Source organism: Eutrigla gurnardus, assembly GCF_963514095.1.
Source record: "Eutrigla gurnardus genome assembly, chromosome: 17".
In the NCBI taxonomy this organism is placed as follows: Eukaryota; Metazoa; Chordata; class Actinopteri; order Perciformes; family Triglidae; genus Eutrigla; species Eutrigla gurnardus.
This window is the reverse complement of record NC_139928.1, coordinates 7,465,451-7,485,920: the sequence shown is the minus strand read 5'-3', so window position 1 is coordinate 7,485,920 and position 20,470 is coordinate 7,465,451. Positions and strand designations below refer to the sequence as shown.

The following is a 20,470-nucleotide window of genomic DNA, read 5'->3' as shown; positions in this document are numbered from 1 at the left end:
TGCAACCAAGAATGTTTGCATAGCGAGGCCTTTAGCATTTGCGTAGCTGTATTTCCGGTCTCGTGATGATTGCAAATTCAATATTCATCTCCTTTTAGCTCCGTTAAAAATATCTCAATATAGAAATCGCAAACCGTAACAATATATACCTCTTTAAGTCTTAATTTGTTGTTAACGCAACAATTATTCTCAAATCTTTTTTCAAGATCTACATTAGATACATACATCTTGTATTTCAATGTAGAAGTTGGAGCATTTCCCCCTGGCTTTGATACAGTTAGTGTCTTGGAGCCAGCATCTAGTGGCCATTAGCTGAACTGCAGCTTCATACAGCACCAGCATTCACTGCAATCGCCTGACGTAAGTGTAAGTTGATATTCTTCCTACCTTTAGCGCTGATGCTGCGCAGGTCTGTGATCTTCATCAGGGTTTTGGGGAACATGTGTGGTTTGCTGGGCCGACGCTTCCTCACGTAGATCTTCAGGGCCTCCAGGAGCGGCTCCTGGAGCTGGTCCACCTTGGAGGGCTCCTCCAGGTCCTGACGGTCTGACACACACACACGTGCACACACACATAAATCAAGTTAGACTTGAGGCTCAATTATGACAAATCCATGTCTTGGCTTTATCTGATTTAGACAAGCTTGAGGCTAATACATGTATCACAGCATGAAGCCTGGTTTGATTAAGAAGGAAGAGTTTATCTCATTATGGCAACCCATTTGCTGCCGAGGAGAGACTGCAGAGATGGTGACAATGAGATAACTTGAGCAGAAAACCAATTTGAATCCTCTCTTTTGAGTCGCAGTGTTAAGCTCTGATAACTGGGCTTTCAAAGTCTCAAACAGCAGGAGAGCGACAAATGAATGCATTAAAACTAATCCACAGATGTGGTATCCAAAGCTATTCATCTTCTCACAGGCCACATTTCTGCACACAGAAGAAGACTCAGTGGTCAAATGTGCACCAGTGCCTCAGCTTTACCAATCCCCTACTTTTTATTCTTTTTTGGGGGGACCTTTTAGTTGGCAGTTTTCTTTTGACTCCATATTTCTCAGTCATTGTATATTCATCTTTATAGTTTTTATCTGCCTTTGTTATACATCATATTTCTCTATTATTTACAGTCCTCCTGTTGCAGGTGTTACATATGAGCTTTTTAAACTTCCCTTGAGGCAGTATTACAGATACAATCTTCAATCAGTCCTGACAATAGCACAGCCATAGGCCTACATAATAATAGTACTGCCGTACCGGAATAGATAATACCTAAAGCACTAAGTAGGTCCAATGGAGCTACGAATATTTACCGTAAATAATATAATAATTACAATAATATAAATAAATTAAACCATCCCCCAGGTTTGTCAAACTTATTTGGAAGAAAAAACAAAACTTTTATGGATTGACTTCCTGGTTCAACTTGCCGGGCTTGAAAGGCTTTATGGGGAAATCAACGGTTATCGGCAACATTGCATTTTTGTCTTTTGCTCCAGATAATAGCTAAAACTGTTGACACCATGTCTGGTTGCTTTGTTATCAAATGAGTACTGATGGACTTATATATATATATATATATATATATATATATATATATATAATTTGGTTAGCTCTATCAATTAACAGGAATTCAAAATCCATACTCATTTGATTTGATCAATTTATAATATACTGTTATAAATAAATAATATATTTATTCACTTTAATTTCTAAACAAAATGTAAATAAATGCTAAGATAATTTATTGACCTATCAGAATTACTGCTCCGATCGCTTGTCCGGATATACATTTATACACTTATTTTAAATGGCAGTAAAATTAACCAATCACATCTTCACTCAAAATGGGCGGGACTTGTTGTCACTAGCTTTACGACGATGACGAGTTCCACCTGTGGGGTTATTGGGGCCAAATATGGGTTTTCTGATTCAGAAAGTTTATCCAAGTCCATCCGAGTGATGCGCTCATCAAAAGTGTAGGTGATTTTAAATCTGCAGCTGTTTCCTATATTTGCTCAATCTGCACATTTACCAACATTATACACATGTGCTGTAATTCTGCAGAATGACCGTTAATCGCCACGCGTTGCTCGCTCGGCTGGGCGCTGCTGTCATGGATGTATTATGGGATGGCGTAACGTGAACGGTGCTGAGGTGTTGCTGGGGTTTGTGTGGTAGGAGGGCGTGGCTCCACCTATTTGTTATATTTGTAAAGAGGGTTTTCATTTTGCTGAAGCAATGAGCTGTTTTGTTGTTGTTTTGCCGTCTCTGCTATGTTTGATCGTTGCGTTGCCAAGGTTGGACTGGCATCTTCATTTTTCTTTCAGGGCTGGAATTGCAATATGAGAAATTTTGAAAAATACTGACATTTTTGTTTTGTTTTTGAAAGCTGCACCAACAAAGAGCCTCTTTGCAAAGTGTCCACTTGATTTGTCTGATGTGTAAAAGAGATATCAAATACATTTCTGTTGGTTTGAACAAAACTGAGTCAGTAGTTCAGTTCCACTGATTCTCAAATGTGATGATTTGAGATTTGCTTGTTTGGTGGCTGCAACCTTTGGATCTGATGAATTGTGATGGGAATATGTCACTATTTTCTGACAGACTACATAATTAATATAAAATCAAATATGATGAAAATAATTGTCAGTTGCTACCTTACTTTAAACAAGTAGACCACAATGAATAACAACTGTGTTTTCCAAGCGATACCCTTGATTTAGTCTTACAGTAGTCTAATATATAACCTCATAATGTTTAACATTATGTGAAGGGTCTGTAACACACCGAGGATTACATTTCAAAACATGTGCACTATGCAATCAGGCCAAAAGGTGGCAGTGTGTGCATGCAGATCAGCAGCCATAGCATGACAACAGAGGCAATCAGAGGTGTCTCATACTGTCCATGGGTTATGCAAGAGCCTGTAACATTTGCCAGGGCTCTGGGGATTGAGTATAAAAATATATATTGTAGAATGAAACCCCAGCAGTGACGGAGCTTGAGCACCAATGGAAATGAAAGGTAGAGGGGAAGAAAAGCGTCCTAGTGAGAGCTGCGTAATTTGGTGGGTTGGGCGACATCGCTAAAATCTTCTATCGCAGTAATATCATATCTGGATATAAGCCACAATAAAGTAGGTTTTCTGGTTATTGAAATGACGAAAATGTCTTTTTTTCATTTTATTAATTTCTAGTTCGTTAAGAACTTTTGTGCAAAAATAGACACAACAGTGTGAAAATAAATTAGATAATTTTTCTATATAAGTGGCCACAAACGTAATGCGTTATGTATATATATATCGTCATATCGCCCAGCCCTAACGTACAGTAACACTTTGAGGGAGTTAGGGCGCGCTCACACCAGGGCCATTCGATCCGTAGCCTCAGCTCGATTGCCCCCCCACAGGGAACCCCAGCCGGTTTGCACTCACACTGCTCCAGCACAAACGGGCCCCCGCCCGATTGGTTGTTGCACAAACGTCATCACGTCGTAATACGACACACGTATGGCTTGATGTTCAAAGAGTGCCGTATCAAGTCATCACGATAGAGAAACTGAAACTTTACTGACAAGTCCGTCTGCACATATTTCTAGTAAACACTCGGCGCATGTGAGCGCGAGCGGAGCAAATTATATGATAAAAGTACTATACTACGGTTCTGCTCCGGTACCGCTCACACCACCAGTCAGAAGCTCAAACCCGACCCAGAACCCCGCTGTGTCCTACAGTCATCAACAGTGTTTTCAGTCATAAATCGTCTCGATAGCGGGGGGAGATCCGAGTAGAGCACTGAGATAATGAGAGGGACGGCCTATAGATTAAAGCCTATGTCATGTTCACATTGCGTACCCGTGATTGAATCGTACCATACTCAAATCCACCTCGTCCAATCCTGCCGAGGAAGCGTTCTTAAGTACGGAACGGAGCGCTCACACTGGCCAAACAATCCGGGCTTTAGGCTCAATCGTGCCTGGGCGCGGTCCGGTTGGGGTAGTGTGAGTGCTCCTTTAGTCATGCCTCAGGTATCTCTGTGGAAAACAACCAGAGAAGGTTTAATTCCTCTGGAAGGGCCGCTCCAACATTCCACTCAGCTGTCTGACGCCGTCGTAACATACCCCTCCCACGTTTGGCAGTCAGGACAGTTCCATCTCACTGATAGCAACCTGTGGTTGACCTGGTTTCAGACTCCCGTGGATTCTGGCTTACTTTCATCCCATACTGTGCTGTAGTTATCCAAAGGAGTTAATGCAGGCTGACTATGTTGAATGGAGAGCAGGTGGAGCGTGGTTCGAATGTGGAGTGGATCGGGTTTTTTCATTCCGCTTATGAAGACCGAGGTGCCAAAACCTGCAGTTCTTCAAATGGCCACTTGAGGCTGGCTCCAAAAGGGAGTCAGTTGTGTTAAAATGCCAAACTTTACAGCAGAAATAAACATATGTACAGCTCTGTGCATAAAACCGTGTTGGACTCTATACTTAATTTCTCTGTTCAAGACAACCGTGCGGGGGTACGGTGTTGATTTCGGTTATCAGTTAATTTTGCTCCTGATAGCCCAACACCTTTTAACCGGTTACCACAACAGTTACATTTAAAAACAAGTGGCACTTTCCTTGCTCCATTGACTCATTAAACTTAGATGCTGTATTTCCACGTGGTATGTCCGTCCAGTCTGAATGTTTTGTGTTGTACATTTTCTGTTGGCTTTGCTGAAGTTTACGGCCACATTTCCATCAGGTTATGGGCGCAGGTGCACGTTACGAATATCAGGTCAGCCAATAATGAGTTGATATTTGTTCCCACTGGCATCCTGTCTAAATAGTTTGATCAGTGGTCTCTCTGAAGGCCATCATCAAAAGAGCAGATGAGATGACGCATCTATTCTGAATAGAAACCATTTTAATACTCGTTCATCTGCTTTCATGCCCGCTCTTTAATTTGCTCTGAGTGTCTGGTGCTGTGTGTTGAGTGGAGCTGGCCGTTGTGCGTCATGTCTGAACAGATTTATTTATTCACATACAGTGCTGTGAAAAAGTATTTGCCCCCTTCCCGATTTCTGTGTTTTTTGCACATTTATCACTCAAAAAGTTTTCAGATCATCAAACCAATTTTAATATCACACAGAAACAACCCAAGGAAAGACAACATTCAGTTTCTGAATGAGGATTCAATTTATTAGGGCACAAAAAAAATCCAAACCTATCTGGCCCTATGTGAAAAAGTAATTGGCCCCCCTTGTTAAATTACAAACTAACTGTAGCCATGTTTCCATCCAAAGTGATTCGAATTACTGGGAAATGCGCATTAAAAGAAATTCGAATCATGTGTGTTTCCATCAAAAGAACGGACTTTGGTGAAAACTACAAATTCGCGCGAGTTTTCTAAGTCACGCGAGATTTTCCGCGGGTTGGCATGGCAACCAGCCTGTAAACATTCCGTCGTCTTCCTGCCGGTGTTTTGATGTGGTGTTTTGATGTTTTACAATGGAGAGAGGACTTCAGTCATTAATTACACTCGCTCAAGTGGTGCTCGATCTTGCGGCGCAGTTGGTCCTGGCCATTAGAGGGGCTGTCAGGAGGAGAAGACAGCAAGCTGCCTTAATTAATGCCCTGGCCCAGCGAGAGAACCGTCTCCGCCGCCGACGCCCCTATGAGTGGGAAAGGAGGCGTCAGAGGGACTTTTGGAGTGTGGTGGTGGGCCAGCATTTCACACCTAACCTTTGGCTGTCACACTTTCGCATGTCCCGTGCCACCTTTGAGACGCTGTGCAGAAGAATTGGTCCTTTAGTTGCCCCCATGCCATGGCCAGGACGGCGTCCTATCCCAACAGATAAACGCATCGCTATTGCCTTATATAAATTGACCACATGCGCCGAATACCGAGTGGTGGGTGAGGTATTCGGTGTAAGTAAAACCAGCGTCCATCGGTCCCTCTATGCCGTATGCCGGGCCATACAAGCCGAAATGATGAAGGAGTTCATCAGACTCCCAGATGTGGCCGAGGCGCAGCAAATTGCGCAGCGCAACGCGACAAGGCACCTTGTGCCACAAGTGTACGCATCGGTTGACGGAAGCAGTCGGGGTGAAAGTGCGCTACGTCACACTTGATTCGCATACAGCTGTTTCCATCCCATTCGAATCAACCAAAACCCGGCCATAGCGAGCGTATTTCATTTTGTGTGAATCAGGGGATTTTAATGCGAATCACGGCGTTTCCATCATCATTTTCCGATGCGATACATCTAGATGCGCATCTAAACAGCTGATGGAAACGCACCTTGTGACAACCTCAGTTTTGAGAAAGCTTAGTTCAATTCCACAGGCCACACCCAACCCTGATTGCCACCACCTGTGTTGAATCAAGAAATCACTTAAATAGTTCCTGTCAGACAAAGTGAAGTAGGCTGAAAAATCTCAAGAACAAACGCATCATGCCACGATCCAAAGAAATTCAAGAACAACTGAGAAAAAGAGTGATAGAAATCTATCAGTCTGGAAAAGGTTACAAAGCCATTTCCAAGGCTCTGGGGCTCCAGCGAACCACTGTCAGAGCCATTATCCACAAATGGAGGAAACTGGGAACAGTAGCAAACCTTCCCAGGAGCGGTCGACCAACTAAGATTACTCCAAGAGTGCGACGAAAGATCATTCAGGAAGTCACAAAAGAACCTAGAAGCACATCCAAAGAACTACAGGCCTCACTGGCCTCAGTTAAGGTCAGTGTTCACACTGGCCAAAACTGGCATCCATGGAAGAGTTGCCAGGCGAAAACCACTACTTTAAAGAAAGAACACAAAGGCTTGTCTCACATTTGCCAAAAGGCATCTTGATGATCCTCAAGACTTATGGAGAAACATTCTGTCGACTGATGAGTCTAAAATTGAACTTTTTGGAAGATGTGCAGCCCGTTACATCTGGCGTAAAAATGGCACACCATTTGATAAAAAGAACCTGATGCCTACTGTAAAGCATGGTGGTGGCAGTGTGATGGTTTGGGCCTGCTTTGCTGCCTCAGGACCAGGACAACTTGCTGTGATTGAGGAAAAAATGAATTCTGCTGTTTACCAGAAGATCCTGAAGGAGAACGTCCGGCCATCAGTTAGAGCTCTCAAACTCAAGCGCTCTTGGATCATGCAACAGGACAACGATCCGAAACACACCAGCAAGTCCACCTCTGAATGGCTCAAAGTAAATAAAATTAAGGTTTTGGAGTGGCCAAGTCAAAGTCCGGATTTAAATCCGATTGAGATGTTGTGGTGTGACCTTAAACGGGCAGTTCATGCAAGAAAACCCTCCAATTTGGCAGAATTGAAACAATTCTGCAAAGAAGAGTGGGCCAAAATTCCTCCCCAGCGGTGTGAAAGACTCCTCACCAATTATCGCAAACGTTTGATCACAGTTATTGCCGCCAAAGGTGGCGCAACTCGCTATTAGATTCAGGGGCCAATTACTTTTTCACATAGGGCCAGATAGGTTTGGATTTTTTTTGTGCCCTAATAAATTGAATCCTCATTCAGAAACTGAATGTTGTCTTTCCTTGGGTTGTTTCTGTGTGATATTAAAATTGGTTTGATGATCTGAAAAATTTTTGAGTGATAAATGTGCAAAAAACACAGAAATCGGGAAGGGGGCAAATACTTTTTCAAGGCACTGTAGACCGGAATTTTTATATATCTCACCCGTTAAAATGATATTGAGGCTAAAGTTATGCATAATTAAGAGTGTGGCCACGTCACCGGGCTCCGCCTCAGCTCCACCGACCAGCCACCATTATTAGAGATAGACTGAGGCGTCTTCTGAAATCTAGGGGTGACGTCTACGTCCATATTTTATACAGTCTTTGATTCCACTTGATGCATCCCAAGACTACACTATCAATTCTGTTTCGGATTTATGCTCAATATATGATGCAATCAGGCTGCAAAAAGCCTTTAATTTGACATCTCCATCTTACAGAATCAAAGAGTGTTCTCTGATTTTGCAGACAGACAATGATGTTTCTTGGCCCAAGGTGCAGATACTTGATACTTTACCTAACCCATTCCCGATCTGGAGGTCGAAACCTCCTAAGACGTCACAAGATGATGAACGTGAGAAAGAGGGGAAAAAAAAATAAAAAATGGATACTTTTCGAATCTTTGCTTTTGAAATGAGTCCAACTGAAATTAAATTGCATGTTTTTTTCATGTACAGCATATAGATTTGATTTGAATCGTATGGATTTTTGGGGTTTCATAAATGTACCCCATTTGTGCATAATGCCAGATTATTTGCATAGCAATCCAATCATTTCTTTTTTTAAAGCAAGTCTATTTAAGTCTAAGTCTACGTTTTGCTGAATAGTTTCCTTTCCCAAGATTCTCTTGAGTCAGTTGCTTTAAAGTTGTCAACATTAGGCGAGCTGACGAAGCAAATGGGATGGGACCGCATACAGGAATCTACAAACATCTCTCCTCCTGATTAGGTTTCTTCTTTTTGCATTCATCTGAAATGAAGTATAGTAGAATATCTAAAGTTTGCTCCAAAAAGTACGACTTTTGAAGTTTCTGGGTTTGTTGGATTTCATCATTTATGAGAGAAACCTGTCTTATCCTCTGAACTGTCACTGTTCTGCCTTTGCTAACACTGACTAATGGCAGTGACACAACTCCAAAAGAGCTTCGGCCTACATTACTTTGTTGCTAATGGGCAGGCAGCTAATCTGCCAGTCAGCTGTAGCACATTAAATAGCTTTAAAACTTCCATGCAGAAGTCACCATCCATCATTTCAGATGCTAAATCATGTGGTCCTTATTCTTCAGCAACACTACCAGCACAAGTTTGCCTACTTGTTGTCTTCCCGCTCCGACCAGCTAACTTGTCAATCAAACATGCACGCTAGCACCCCCTCTCAGAGGCTTGCAGGCCTTTCCGCTATATCCCCGACAAACTTATTTATTCTCTTACTTAACAAACTTTGTGTCCCCTCCCCTCCCCTCACTAAATGCCCAGCGCTCTGCCCTGGCTCGCCCACCTCCAGAGATGAGACAGATGGCGCTGAGGAGGCCTGTCTCCGTGTCGTCCATCTCTATGGGCAGCAGCTGGTTGGCAAAAGTGAACACCAAGTCGGTGAGTGGGCCGAAGCCAGCGTTGTGCATCTGCGTCCGGTTAAGGGTCAGACCGTCTGAAAAGGTCATGGTGTCCTTTTCGGGGGTGTACCTCGTACAGATGCGCAGGATCTGATAGAGAGGGAAGGAAGACAGCGAGAGAATTAGTCAGCAGGGATTTAGTGGACAGGAAACTTGAAGTGATATACCGTTGGGGTTGATTTATTGAGTTTGGCTTTGAACATCTTTAAGTTGAGCAGTTTTTATTGCAAAAACTGACAGATTGAGTGTTTACCTCAGGCTATTGTCAGTGTGGAAAATGTTCCAGCATAGCATTAAATCATCAGTTGCCAGATTGTGAAAAATCCCTTTGACTGATTAAACCATATGGCCATGCACTTTCTGAAAAGGGCTGCAGAGGATCTGCACCAAAATATATATATTTACGGTGTATTTATCTTTTATTAATGGATCCTATCTATTACTCCTTTCTAGCAAACACGAGAACACAGAACAGAGGGGTTTTTGCACGACCTGGCAACGATAAAAAGTTCTTAATTCTTCATAACTCATATATGAAGCTTGAGTAAGTGATTTATTAACCATTAACAAAGACATTGCTTAAATCTCACAAACTCCACACACTAGTGCATTTGAGTTCTCTCTGGCCTCTGGACTTCCTCAAACTCATGTGTATTTTTGGTGTTAATAGCACCAGAGATACACTGTGATATTATTTCCCCCATTTTTTGCCACCTTCTCCTCAAATTTAACATCTACAGCTGTTAAATTAGACAAAAACAAGGTATAACCTTACTTGACACATAACTATGCAAATACTTTTGATTGGATTCGTCCAGGTATTTGACATTGTGCTTTCATCACTCGTTTGTAGTGCTCGCCGCATTGAAAAAAATATACAGCTCATTGTTTTGGTTTTCCAGCCAGCAAACTCTGCTCTCCTTTATATTCTATCCAACTGCAGGCAGCTATTTACATCGCAAACCATCTGATAAACCCACTGTACGCTACCAGCATTTAGCACCTAAAGAACCAACATTTCTTTCTCAGGAGTTGGTGGAGACCAAACCAGAGATAAAAGGAGAGAGAACATCCAGGAAGGAGAGTGAATAGCGGACATGTTGAACTTGCCAATTTTGATCTGTGTCTACTATAAAACAATGATTTGCTAACACTCCAGCCATAAAACAGTTATATGGGACAAGGTATCAGGTGATGTGTTTTCAGCTCGTTCTGTTGACCCCCAAGTGTCCAATCAATTAATACAGTTTTCAAAGTGAGTAAATAGCACGTGGTATGTAACTTGGGTGAAAAAGAGCCTTTATATCAAAATCAAATATGGACTGAAAATTCACAAAACAAAAACAAAGCAGGACTTTATTTATCCACCTGGTGTGCCTAAAGCGATTTTGTAATGGTTTTAATTTCCCCACGCCTAATTTTTTTTTCCAATATCACTGTGACTGTAGAGTGATGATAACCTGCTAACCAGGGCAGGTAGACTCAACCAGGTCTGCAACAAGTTTCCCAGAAAGAGCAGCAGAGACGACTGGCACAACCAAAACAATGACCTTCCACACACTCAAAGAATAACCTTTGGGTCTCCTGCTGCACTGCATGTGTGTGTTTATGTGTGTGTGTGTGTGTGTGTGTGTGTGTGTGTGTGTGTGTCAGTACACCTAATGAAGCAACTGATGGTGGATGTGAAGCCGACAGTAGCCTTTGAAGCTATTTGAGTGGGCTGGCTCTGACAGTGAGTGGCAGGCGTGTCTGCAACATGAAACAGAATAAAACATGGCTACTGGCGGTGACTTGCACCGGCTGGCCAGGCCTACGCTTACAGACACACACACACACACACACACACACATACACATACACACATAGTGTTTGATCTTCCCTCTGACACTTCCTCACCCAGCCCTTGTGCACAATATCTACGCCCTTCACCATAGAAATGCGCTGGTGAGCGGATGTTGATGGCTGAGCGAGAGCCAGAAAGTCATCACGGCCTGGCCTTCAACTTCTCACCTCTGTGTCCCTGGGAGTTCACTTCTCCGCATTGTCACGTGTGACAATGTGACTTGCAGTCAATACAAGCTCCAAAATCCATCCATAAACCACCGTCAGTTTAAAAACACACACACGGAATAACAAATACTGTACGTACAGCAAACAAATCCTCACTTTCATCAGCATTCATTTCTCCAGGTTGTGTCCAGAGCGGACTTTAGCTACTTTGCATTTACAACTCGCATAAATATGCATCTTCATGCATAAATCTTTGATTTGCATTTCCTCACCAAAATGCAGATGGACCTGTATGTCACTTTGTCTCTGTCCTTTACGGACGCACACACTGCTCCAGGGAGCATTTATTATTTTGTATGAAGGTACCTTAATAAATAATTTCCTGAAGTTCTAAAAAAAAAAATCCCTTTTGTTCACATTTTTGTTTTCATAAGAAGTTTTTCCGCCACTGTATGTTGATAATATATTTAAACTTAACTAAACCTGTCTTCTAAATGCTAAGTGACTATAAAGGCTTTTCAACACACAGTACGTCCAAAACTGTGCTGCCAGGCTCCTTACCCACACCTCTCTCCCTGTGAGCACATCTCCCCTGTGCTCTTCAAACTTCACTGGCTCCCCATCCGCCAACGCATTAACTACAAGGTCCTTGTACTTGCTTACCAAGCCATCCACTCCACTAGTCCATCCCACCTATCAGAACTTATCACTGTATCCCGGCCCACACGCACCCTCCGCTCCTCCAGCTCACCACCCTTCCAGCCTCGCTACAGACTGGTCACCATGGGAGACGGGCCTTCAACTGTGCTGCACCTGCACTCTGCAACAATCTCCCCAACTCTGTTAAAGAGCTCAAGTCCACTTATTCTAGTGGTCTAGTAGTCATTCCTCAAAACTCCCATTTTTAAAATTGCCTACAAGGACTTCATATGAGGTTTTAAAAAAAAAAATTTTTTAGCCCTTTTACTTCATTTTTCTTTCAGTTGTGAATCGCATTGGGTCCTAGAAATGTGCTATATAAGACTGATTTATTATAATAATAATTATTATTACCTAGATAACATTATGCTTATATAATGTATACTAGGAAGGACACAGACAGGAAATGCAACCAGAGAAACAGGGATGTTGTGGTTATATGGTATGCACCGTCATGAGTAAATAAATACAGGTGCACCAACTGAAATCTTTAAAAGTCTGATCTGCTCATTTTCTGGTTTCCTCGTTTGTGATTTTCTTCTTCTTCTAAGAACTATAATTGACAATCAGACTTACCTATTCATTTTTTAATCACTGTCCTGAAAGGTAACGTAAATGTAAACCATCAAAAATGTTAAACATTATATTTTTTAATTGTTATTGTCATTTATAGTGGTTATTTGTATGAAAACACAATTCAAATGATTGAGAAATAAATGGTTTGACAAAAAAACAATCTGCATTTTACAAGATTACATTAGATCATCATCTTTAGTTTGCAGTTTACCACTGGGAGCTTGAATGCACCATAATGCAAGTCAATGTGGCTGTTTGGGGCTGTGCCAGATGAGCCGGTCACTGCGATTACTCATTATTACAATATAATATAAAGGTGTCCGATCGAGTTAGTTGTTTCAACTTATTTTGTACTTGCAGCTACGTCAAATTGTGGAAAAATTTGTCATGCTGCCATTTTTTTTTTATCATCCCAGGCAACATGGAGTCATCTCAGTCTTTCCTCCAAAGTGTAATAATGAGTCTCAGGAACACACAATTAACTCAGTCACAAATCTGTATGTGTGTTGCTCCTCATAAAGAGAAAAGAAAACTGTGCTGGATTGGTCCAAATGTAAGACAGCTGCTTGGAGGGAAGGTGTTTCTACTACAGTGCTGGCTGGTTCTCCACTAAACGATTAGCAGCTGACAAGTGACCAGCTGCTGCTGCCTCCATCATACGCAAAAACTGCAGTCTGTCTCTGCTGTTAGCTGCGTTAGCCACATGGGGGTTGAAGTTTTTCCTTCCTTTAGTCTAAAAACCTGAGTACCTGAGAACCTGATGAGTACCACTACCTAACAATGTACTCATTATAACATTTTATTTGTCAATAAATATTTTTTTTTTCTCAGGAATAAGCTTTTGGTGAGAGATATTGCGAAAAACTGGCACCTTTTTAAAGTTGTTCTTATTAAAGGCATTTACACTAATTGATCCATAGATATGAGTTAAGTATCTATTAATCAATAATATTGTTTATAGATACAACCACAGAAAAATAATGAGAGTAGAAAATCATCTGATCTCCGTTCCAGACAGTTTGATCGGTGGCTTCTATAAAGGCCGATCAGAAGAGCTGATCACATGATTCATTGATTCTGCATTCAAACATTTAGAATACTGTGCATGCTTTGCTTCATGTTGGACCTATTGGGCCAACATTTTTCTAATAGCCAGCAGGGGGCGCTTCATCCGATTTCTTTTAAAAACAACTGCTGTGTGTCGAACTCTTGAATTAGACTGCAGGTCGCATGTTATGACCAGATGAAACACAGCAAGCCTGTCTTCACATTCTTCCCACTTTCTCTTCCTTCCTCTCCCTCTGAGCAATGAATGCTAATCAAATCCCCCCTTCCTCCCCCCTCCCTCCCTCCCTCCCTCCCCGGACAACAGCCAAGCGTGGATGACAGCCATTTGCCTTTTTCCATCTCATTACTGCGGCTACATTAGTACAGTACATTGCTCCACTTAACAACTCCTAAATAACAAACAAACATTGGGCTGCAGCAGCCGGCCGACTCTGCAGACATTTCTGCATCTGTACTCCATAAAGTACGCAACGTCTTTAACAAACGCAGAGCGAGGGACTGGCCCTGTATTTAAAATAAAGCAAAAAACAAAAACAATAACAGATGACTGTCCCAAAGAAAAGATTAGAGGCTGAAAAACGTTTCCGCATGTGTGTAATCTAATCTCCGCTACAGACGGCTACTCCACATGAAGAATCGAATCGACCGGCGCGATCAATTAATCGGATCCCCCCTCACTCCCATTCGGCCAGCTGAGTAGGTCATGCAATAAGGTTTGAGGATCGGTCTAATGGGAGCTGGTTAAGCCCACCAATCCCCCAGAGATCTGAGGCTATTGACTCACCGCACAGTTAAAACGACTTAATGGATTCCTGCACAGCCAGGAACAACAGGGAAACGAGAAAATAAATATTGGGATACAGTGAAGTCGACAACTCCCTCTCTGGTAAAGAGGTCTGTTTATATAACTCTGTTATGTCACTGCTGTGAAAAGGACGGGGAAGGTTTTTAGCTCATTACTGGATATTTTAGAGAGTTTACTGAAGAAGAATCTGAACATCTTTGAGTCGTTACTCTGTTAGAAGGAAACTGGTGAACAGTTTGATGACATTGAATGAATCGACTTTTCTTACATTTTCAGTGGAGAAACTGTATTTTTTTACTGTACAGTTTGGGAGAAAATTAAAAGGGAGAGCCAGCTCAATTTACATGATTATAGTGGTCCCAATTTCATAAATTGAACCGTCAATGGCGTCCTCTAATGACCCTGATAAGTCTTTTTACTTTCTCGCTCCAAATTAAATCGAAAGGCAAAAAGAGGGTCGAGAAATGTACAACAGAAAAAAAGCATTTCTATTTTCTTTTATTTCTATTTCTAACAATGTTTCTTTTGTTCCTTTAAGTTTTTCTTCAAAGTCCCACTCAAGTCAGGATGCGATCGTATTAAGGAGGAAAGTTTCTACTCACTTTGCTCACCTTAAATCTCAGTTTAATAAGAGTAAGGTTTGTGACATCACAACTAGCTTTGAGCCAATCATGGTCCATTATGTAACTTACACAGATACGATGTGGACACTATAAAACCTCCAGGTCACACACACACTGAGGATGATGTAGGTGTGTATTTAGACTTTGTCATTTTAAGACCATTTTATGCTGCTGATGTAATAATAATATAACATCCATTGCAATATTCAAAAGAGCAATGCACTTTTAATTGTCAAAGATATGAAAACATTAGAGTTTAAATGTGAGAAAAAAATGAGATATTGTAATTCAATAAACAAATAAAAATACCAACAGATTAATAATACATAAAAATGCACTAACAATAATGTGCCATGTCTGACCGATGGCGGGGAAAAGCCTGCTGGTTTTGTTTCCAGCATCATGTTGGTGACATTCTTAACAAACACAACGGGTAACATCGAGATCAGCAAAAAAAATACAAAAATGCTGACCTCGCTCTCAAAAAAAAAAAAAGCACCACATTGGTGCCACGTCAGCAACAGCCTCGATCCCCAAAGAAGATCATTAAAGTAAAAAAACTCACCAGGATGTCCAGGCAGGCAGCTTTCAGGAGCGTGATCTGGTCCGCGATGGTCAGCGCTGTGAAGCCAGGCACTCGTTTGGCAAATTCCACGATCTTGATAATGCACTTAGTGGCCAGCTCGCTGAACTTGTCCCACAGGCCCAGGTCCAGCCTCACACGGTGGTCTGCACTCGAGTTCTGCAACACACACACACACACACACACACACACATAGTGAGGCGAAGAGGCAGCTACTTTTGTCACTGCACAGACTGCTGCTAATGATCTCCTCAGTGCGCCCGCTTCACTCTGCTCTATATGTGTCACACTTGCATAGAGTAAATAGGCTCCATAAGACCTGAGCTTTCAAAAACACTGGCAGGATTGTTGTTGTGAATAACGCTGAGCCGAGCGGCGGCGGCCGGGCCCCGCGATAATGAGCGTAACCGTGTCAGTGGGATGCTTCGGCAGTGATGGGATGCAGAGACCGAGCTGTGACGGGTAGCGCGGAGCGGCTCCAAGCCAGAGGTGCCGTTAATACAGCTATGCGGTCCAGAAGCTACACAAACACCGGGGATGGGTGGAAGCCAGGGAGCCATTGAAGACGGAGACGCAGATCGCAAAGTGTCGAAAGAGGGGGGAAAAGAAGCGTAAGTAATGGTGCCGTGAGACACCGGAAAGAGGAAATGACAGATGAAAGGGAGGAAAGTTAAGTGTGTGAGAGCGGAGAGGCGTCGCAGGAGGGAAGAGAAGCATGAATCCTGGGAGTTTTTCTCATGGGAGGTGATGCGTATAAATTAAGTGGAGATTGTTGCATTTTTTTTGGGGGGGGGTTGTTGATTTATGTTCTTTGATTTAAACAAATAAAATCACATGAGAGCTGGTGTCATCCAGCTCTGAAATGCCCTCTCTGATTATTATTTTGGATCAGCGTACAGGAGGAAGCGTGCCTCTACACAAACAAACATTAATGGCGTCCTCACGCTAACTAAGCTAGCAGTATTGAGTATAAACGCACACGTCCTTCTGCGCTGTGATACGCTAGTTTTTTTTGTAAAATACTTTCTTCGTGAATCTTGAGTAACCATGTTATGATTTCTGGAAAGAGACATTGCTGTTGAGCTTTTTCAAACGGGTTTAGTCGGCGCTTTGACAACCACAAGCCGAGCGCCATCATCAATAATTAATCAATTAAAACCTCGTCTGATCTTCTGACTGCTCATATGTTTCACCCACTTGACTTCTCTTTAGTCAGGAGGTGAAGCGGTTAACTCCGATGATGTCGTGTCTGTGTTATACAGTTCTCTTCATCGCTCGATGAGGAGCAGGATAACTACAGTTTCACTCATAGTATATATAGGCTTCTACACAGCATTCAGCGAAGAAGAGACCGGGGTCAGAGCCAATCAGCGATGAAGGCCCACCCCTACTCTGCCTCTGATTGGCTGGTATTTCTTCTTCCCTGTATGCTGCTGGGGAAAAACATTACGCTACACTTAAACAGACCTACTAAACGTTAGGCGTACCGGTGTGACCAAGGAACATATTTAGTCGCACTTCACTGATTTGGTGGTCGCACTCTGGAGCCCTGACAATAATATTACGAATACAAATGATATCCAAAATACTGAAAATACAGCCGAGATGTGGTGAATTAGAATTGTCCTTTAATCCCAGCATCTGGGCCTCCGGTCTAGTTGCTGTAGTACCTTGATAATTTGATAACATTTTGAGTGGAACCCTTGCAGTTCTTACAATACTTTTCTACCTTTACCCACATCAGATGATTTCTTATCGACCATAGTAATGTTCTCATAAGAAAGGCATTCAAAGTGGTGATTCATCAAAGTGGACTGTGGCTGCAGATGATTCTATTCTGTTCACCATGAATTAATGAATCAATAAATAGTTATTTAGTCTTTATAATGTTGTAAAGTAGTGGCTGACTTTCCACTCAGGCTTTCAATGTTGGTTTGGTCTGAAACAGCAGTCAGACAATGGTGGGATATCCAAACTCTCCTAAACTGATATATTAGCTCCATTTATTTTCAACCATGTGTTTTTGAGTGAACACAAAGCGGAGCAGCTCTGAGCTCGAAGCGACGGGAAGCCGCCAGGAGGCCATTTGAGCAGGAGATGGCGTGATGGACGGAGCCGCATAGACGGAGGGGGGAATGAGCAGCAGTTGGGGAATTGTTTGGGTGTAGCGAGGGGAAAGCTGGAGTGTGCTGGCTGATGGCGGGGGATGGAGCATCTGATGATCATTTGTTTGTTTTCTGATGGTTTACATGGAATAGCCCATCTGTTCCATACCAGTGAGTCTCCACATGTAGCAAGGACACAGCGCACACACACTCCCAGAGGGGGAGGTGACGCACACACACCAACGCTTCCCTGCTGAGGAGGGACGGGTCCTCACCGAGACCACCGTGTGTTCAGGTTCGATGCCTAAAAAGCCAAGACAGGACCCTTTAAACTGGTCATTTTTAGGTGTTTGACCATGACCTTTTACAGTGTACAAATCAATGGGGATTGGAGAATTAAAGTGTATGTAGAACCTGATAGGGTTCTGCAGCTGGTCCTCATAGGAGAACCCAATGTTAACCTAGAACCATCTGTGAAAGGTCCCACCCAGAACCCCCAGAGAACCCTATTATGGTGAAACCCTCCCAATAAACTGGGACGCAGTTTAGAACGTTGACATTTTAAGGCCGAACCGGCCGGTCTACGAAATGAGACGGTGTGTTCTACAGGATTTCCTGTTTGAATCACCTTTACTGCATTTCTCTATTGCATTTGAAGCCAGTCTTAGACTTAAATAAGACAACTGTGTATTTCTCCATTGAACAGTTCAATACTTCCATTGTATTTATAGCACTTTGATCTACTTTCTAATTTTAAAAAGTACATGAAAGCTGGATCAGCCAGCATGTTAAGCCGATACTGTACGTGCACTAGCCTGATATTGTTAATCAGCCATGACCATGTATTAGTCTATGTACTAGTGCAAGTCTGCACACAATATATGCTTTTTTTCAAAGAGTACATGCCTCCTTTTTTTGGTTTCAAGGCTAAAGCTTCAGCATATAAACAAACAGCAATACAAAAGTGCTCTTGACAGCATCAACAAGGCGTTTGCCAGAGCACGGGCCTGCAGAAGCATCGTGATCCGGTATAGTGTACACAGCATGATTCACAGGCCTTAGGAGAGGTGGAAACAAAGCCTTTGTGCAGCTATAATTGACTGTAGTGTAGCCTTTTATTTTCAGATCATGAATTCAACTGCAAGAGACAGGATGCTTTGTATCACCAAACAAACTCCTTGGACATTTCCACTGTTTATTCAACATAAACAACTGTAATGAAAAAAAAAGAAGTCAGTAGCATAAAGCAACTTATCTCCAGCCAGAGTGGGTTCAGAGACAGAGAGAGAAACATGCTCTCTTTGTGTATTTCAGTCAATGTTATTGATATGAAGTTAACGTTAACATTGTAGCTTTTTGTAGCATGTCGACACTTGAACCAAATTAAATGTTACTTGCCTGAAATGTCTCTACACTAGAAATGCACTGATTGCAATTTTCTTGGCCGATTTAAGATTTATTATATATATATAATTTTATATTTTTTTAAAGTTGACCTGCCGATTCTGATTTTTGACAGTTCAGATTTTCTTTCCAAGAACTATAATTGACAGCAAAGATTTTTTTTTCACCACAAAGTACATTTTTTCACCAGTCAGAAATGAGAATAAACCTTGGTTTCAGTCTTTTCAGTTTTAAAGTAAGCTGTAAAAGCAGATACATAATAAATAATAATAAAATAACAGACGGAGAAAGCAATGGACTGAAAGTAGCATTACATAACCAAAGTATGCCAAAACCCAGAGAAGGGGAATATCACCGCTGGACATAAATAAGAAAATCAGTCTGCAGCATCTAACACTCAATCTCAAATTGTGATTTGTAACTGCAGGCAGAGTAAACACGTCTGTCTGCAGCTTTCAGAAGACTGCAGCAAAAGAAAAAGACCGATTCGTAAGATGTCTAGTCACATGGGCGTTATTAATGTCATCATTTGTATGTGTGTTATCCTCCTCCAACTCTACACTGGAACTTAAGTAAATCCTTGTATGATCCTTTCTATGACTATAATAAATAAATAAAAAACAAATCTAAGTTGGACTTATAAAACAGGCCCAATTATTAACAATTTAACAGTAGGTGAAGAACAATGATTATATATATATATATATAGATAGATAGATAGATAGATAGATAGATAGATAGATAGATAGATAGATAGATAGATAGATAAAGGAAGTAAAATCTAAATATCTTACACCTAAGAGAACTGGAATCAGCTTATAAAAGACTGTGTTTGAGATTTAATTGTATAACCGTGAGGTCTTCCCATTTGAATTTGGTCACTAAAAATGTAAATTCCTTCAAAGAAAATAACAGATGGCCCGATCTCTGTTTTGAGCTCCGGCTATGTGAGGACCGTGTGCAGGGAGGTTTTACAGAAGCTGTTGAAGAATTTGAAGCTGCTGGGAAAAAAAGTGAACCACTGATTTGAAACCCTTTTTCACCACACATGAAATATGTATTCGATATGTTGGGCAAACTTCAACCTCGGTCTGAGCCCGGCCCCGGGAGCTCTTTCAGTGGTAGAGGGCCTGAATCCGGCGGTGCCCTCCGGCCCACTGAAGTGACTATGGAGACAGCTGGAGCAGCCCTCTGCCTCACAGAACATCAATCCCCCGGAGGTTGTTACTGTGAGGCAGTTAGCGCCGCGGCTGCTGGACACTGTCACGAGCAAACGATCTATTGTGGCCACCCGAGAGAGAGAGAGAGAGAGAGAGAGAGAGAGAGAGAGAGAGAGAGAGAGAGAGAGAGAGATAAAGGGAGACAGAGAACAGCAGAGGGAGAGATCATTTAATATGATCTGGGGTTAAGTGAGAGGCACATTAGGGCCGTGCTTAAATCAAAGACAACGAGCTGCAGTCGACACAACAG

General features: G+C 42.1%; 1 protein-coding gene across 2 annotated transcripts in view; it reads right to left on the bottom strand.

Annotated features, from left to right (window-relative positions):
- LOC311027974 (retinoic acid receptor beta-like) overlaps nt 1-20,470 on the bottom strand; it is a 110,659-nt gene that overhangs the window by 6,973 nt on the left and 83,216 nt on the right. For both annotated transcript variants that reach the window (XM_084032206.1, XM_084032207.1), the window contains exons 5-7: nt 15,474-15,650; nt 9,013-9,217; nt 388-546 (exon numbers count right to left, since the gene is read on the bottom strand). In XM_084032206.1, the coding sequence (XP_083888332.1) occupies nt 388-546; nt 9,013-9,217; nt 15,474-15,650 (541 nt within the window). The remainder of the gene's footprint in view (nt 1-387; nt 547-9,012; nt 9,218-15,473; nt 15,651-20,470) is intronic.